The 3957-nt window shown below is 37.7% G+C and overlaps 1 protein-coding gene across 1 annotated transcript; it reads right to left on the bottom strand.

Annotated features, from left to right (window-relative positions):
- Positions 1-1772: 1772 nt before the first annotated feature.
- Positions 1773-2501, bottom strand: LOC142179947 (uncharacterized). The gene is made up of 2 exons (XM_075250849.1): positions 2082-2501; positions 1773-1955 (listed from the first exon to the last, which is right to left on the bottom strand). The coding sequence occupies exons 1-2, from the start codon at positions 2499-2501 to the stop codon at positions 1773-1775; spliced, it is 603 nt and encodes a 200-aa protein (XP_075106950.1).
- Positions 2502-3957: the final 1456 nt, after the last annotated feature.

The raw sequence follows: 3957 nt of genomic DNA, 5'->3' as shown, positions 1-3957 counted from the left end.
ACCGTCAATAAATAGGGTCCAAGTCCTTGAATTAGCTCTGGTAAACACTTGTGGTTCTTTTTCTGCTTCAAGAACTAGGTTCGTACTAAAATCCGCTACAAAATCTACTAACATCTGCAATTTTATTGCAGTTCTAGGCTGATATATAATATCATATTCGCTGAGTTCTATTTCCCATTTAGTTAATCTACCAATTAATTCCTGTTTATGCAATATGTTCCTTAGTGGGAAAGCAGTTATAATAGAAATAGGATGACACTGAAAGTAAGGTCGTAACTTTTCTAGGTGTGGATACCGTGTCTCAGCATCTAGTAAAGACTTACTAACGTAAAAAAATGAAGATTGTTTACCTTTATCTTCACGTACCAATGCCGCACTTACCGCTACTTCTGACACAACGAGGTAAATGAGCAATCTCTCTCTGTCTTTTGGTTTAGCTAATAGAGGCAGATTCGATAGATACGTATTTAGGTCCTTCAGAGCTTGTTGGCACTCATAAGTCCATTTAAACTGATTTTGCTTTTTCAACACTGAAAAGAATTTAAAACTTTTTTCTGATGACTTTGATATAAATCTTCCCAGAGCTGTTATCGTGCCTGTTAATCTTTGTACTTCTTTCTTGCTCGTGAGTATATCTGGTATTTCCTCAATAGCTTTAATATGTACAGGATTTATTTCAATGCCTCTGTTAGAAACAAGAAAACCTAAAAACTTACTTGAAGCCACGCCAAAAGCGCATTTTTCCGGTTTTAACTTCATGTTGTACATGCGAAGAATCTCAAAAGGTCTCAAACAAATATTGAAAATGATCCCCCACCTGTGTTGACTTGACCAACATATCGTCTATGTAGACTTCCATAGTTTTTCCCAGATGTTCTTGAAACATTTAAATCACCAATCTCTGATATGTGGCTCCAACATTTTTCAAGCCAAATGAATTGACTTTATTACAGTAAGTTCCCCTGTCTGTGATAAGCGAAGTTTTTTCCTCATCTAGAGGGTGCCATTTTTATCTGGTTATAACCTGAATATCCATCCAAAAAACTTAAAAGCTTATGACCTGCGGTAGAATAAATTAATTTATCTATATGCTGTAAAGAAAATGAATCTTTAGGACAAGCCTTATTTAAATCAGTATAATCTTCACAAACTCACCATTTTCTATTCTTTTTTGGAACCACAATGGTATTAGCTAACCAGTCAGGGTACTTTACCTCTCGTATTGAACCAATTTTCAAAAGGTTTTGTACCTTATCCTGGATCACTTGATTTTTGAAGGACCCTTGCTTCCTTTTATTTTGCTTGACATGTGGGTGTAATGGATCCTCATTCAGCTTATGAGTCATCACATCCGGTGGTATGCCTGTGATATCTGAATGCGACCAAGCAAAGGAATATGCGTTAGCACGTAAAAATTCAATTAACTTAACTTTCATCTCTAAGCTCAAATTTGCTCTGATGTAAACTTTTCTATCTGGCCAGTGGACAAATAGTATTACAACTACGAGCTCCTCCATGGTTTTTTTAATGTTCTCATTTTTCTCTGGCTCTTATATCACATCAGGTCTTGAGTCGGCATCAGTCTGTCCTTGTGCGTTTTCAGTTGAGATATGCACAATAGTGTCCCCAATTGAATTCTGTAAATGCTATTTTGCATCTGCATCATTGGATACTGTGTTTGCAATCACCACCGAGTTAATACTTCGTGAAGCTTGTTGATCTCCGTGGATTTGTCGGATTCCACATTGTGAAGGGAATTTGATAACTTAATGCTACGTGGATGGGACAACATGCATATCATGAATCCATGGTCTTCCCAAGATTATATTATAGGCCATGTCCGCGTCTATCAACTGGAACTTTGTATCTTTGATGACCCCTTCTGCAAATGTGGCAAGTACAACTTCCCCTTTCGTAACTACGCTTGAATTATCAAACCCAAACAAAGACAATGCCTTTGGTATGAACTTATCATTGGCTTGCATTTCATTTACCACCCTCAGTAAAATAATGTTCACTGAGCTACCAGGATCAATCAAAACTCGTTTTACATTAGTATCATGTACAAGTGGAGATATTACCAGTGCATCATTATGAGGAATCATCAAGCTGTCTGCATCTTCATCATTAAATGTTTTACTGTCACCATCCAAGACTTGGAAGACTCTCTTTCCGTGAGTGACAATATCTTTTGATGTCTTTTTCGCGGCTATGTATGTTACTCCATTGACCTCATCTCTTTCGGTTATGACATTGACTGTTCTCTTTGGTGATGGAGGTTTTGGGGGTTCTTGTCTGTTCTTCATGTATGATTGTATCCCTTTCTCACTGAACAGATTAGTAATATAGCCTTGCTTCAATAAATTTTTGACCTCTCCTTGTAAAAGCCTGCAATCTGCTAATCTATGGCCATGATCATTATGAAACTCGCACAAAAAATCTGGGTTACTTTTGTTTGGATCCAATCTCATTTCTTTCAGCCATCTCACCTTATATCCCATACCTCTTAAAACATCCACCAGTTCGGTGGTGCTAATGTTAAAGCTATAATCCCCTATTCTTGCTTGTGTACTGGAGTCATTGCTTCGAGCATCCCGCTCCTTTTTGAACCTGGATGAAGAACTCGCATCTTTTTGCCTTGATCTTGAATCAAATCGTGCATTCTCTTATTTAGATCGAGGGTCTCACCCCGCGGGGACCATGTATGGCTCGTACCTATTTTTACCAGACCTTCTTTTTGATTTTGAGCGTCTCGAACCTGATCTTTCTTCAGCCCTTGATTGTGCTATCGTATCTTCTTCTATCCGCAACTTCGTACTCTATCTATTGTATACATCGTTCGAAGTTGTTACAGGAAATTCTCGCAAAATTTCTTTCAACCTCCTCGTGACTTCTGAACTTTTCTCGTTCAAGTTGCTCGCAATGTGCTTTTATAAATGAATCTGCAAGCTCAGCAAAAGAATTAATAGAATTTTCAGGTAAAAGAGAATACCATGATAACACTCCTTTTGTGAGTGTTTCGCCAAACTTTTTAACCAAACTAATTCGATCTCATGCTTGGTTAAATCATTGCCTTTCATGACGGTAGTGAACGCGGTTACGTGATCCCGAGAGTCAGACGTTCCATCATATTTGGGAATATAAGGCATTTTAAACTTTTTGGGAATCGACAAATGTGCTGCACTTGGCTTTCAGGGTTGTTATGAATACTTGTCAATATCTACACCTTTGATCACAGGAGTGTCACGACCCCAATTTTCCTCCGTAGGATGTCGTGATGGCACCTAGTCTCTAATACTAAGTAAGCCTATCAGTTATGCGAAATACAAAACTGAAACTCAAATATCAACATATAAAATAAATCAAACCGCAAATCAAAGAGTTACAACTCCCAAAATTCGGTAGAAATAAGTCACAAGCTTCTAATAATTTATTCTAAGTGTCTCTATACATCAGAGTCTAAAGAGAATAAGGAAAAACAACATAATAAGGATAGAAGGGGACTTTGAGGTCTGCAAACGCTGGCAGATATACCTTGAAGTTTCCGCGTACGGGTAGTTCACTGATGCCTGATCTGATAGAAAGTACATGGATCTGCGCAAAAAGATGTGCAGAAGCATAGTATGAGTACACCATAGCGGTACCCAGTAAGTGCCAAGCCTAACCTCGGTAGAGTACTGACGAGGTCAGGTTAGGCCATACTATAATAATAAAAGACAAGGTGAAAAGTTTAACAATTTACTAATAATAATGACAATAGAAATGAACCATGTAATGGGGTATGTCACAATTTAACTACCCAGAATAAGGGCAAATAATACCTCACAGAAGAAAAACAGAAATTTACACCTTTAAGAAAAATACAAAAATAACCAAAGGCAAATGCAGCCATAAAGAAATATCAACAAGGCACTCTCGAGGTACCGCCTCGTAGTCCCAAATCATAAATAAATTCAC

This window comes from Nicotiana tabacum, chromosome 4 (assembly GCF_000715075.1).
Source record: "Nicotiana tabacum cultivar K326 chromosome 4, ASM71507v2, whole genome shotgun sequence".
NCBI lineage: Eukaryota > Viridiplantae > Streptophyta > Magnoliopsida > Solanales > Solanaceae > Nicotiana > Nicotiana tabacum.
This window is presented reverse-complemented; position numbering and strand designations above follow the sequence as displayed.

Coding starts and splice junctions, on each gene's coding strand:
- LOC142179947 (XM_075250849.1), bottom strand. CDS start 2,501: ATGGGATATAAGGTGAGATGGCTGAAAGAAATGAGATTGGATCCAAAC. Junction 1,956..2,081: donor TTCCTCATAATGATGCACTG/GTAATATCTCCA, acceptor TTCATACCAAAG/GCATTGTCTTTGTTTGGGTT.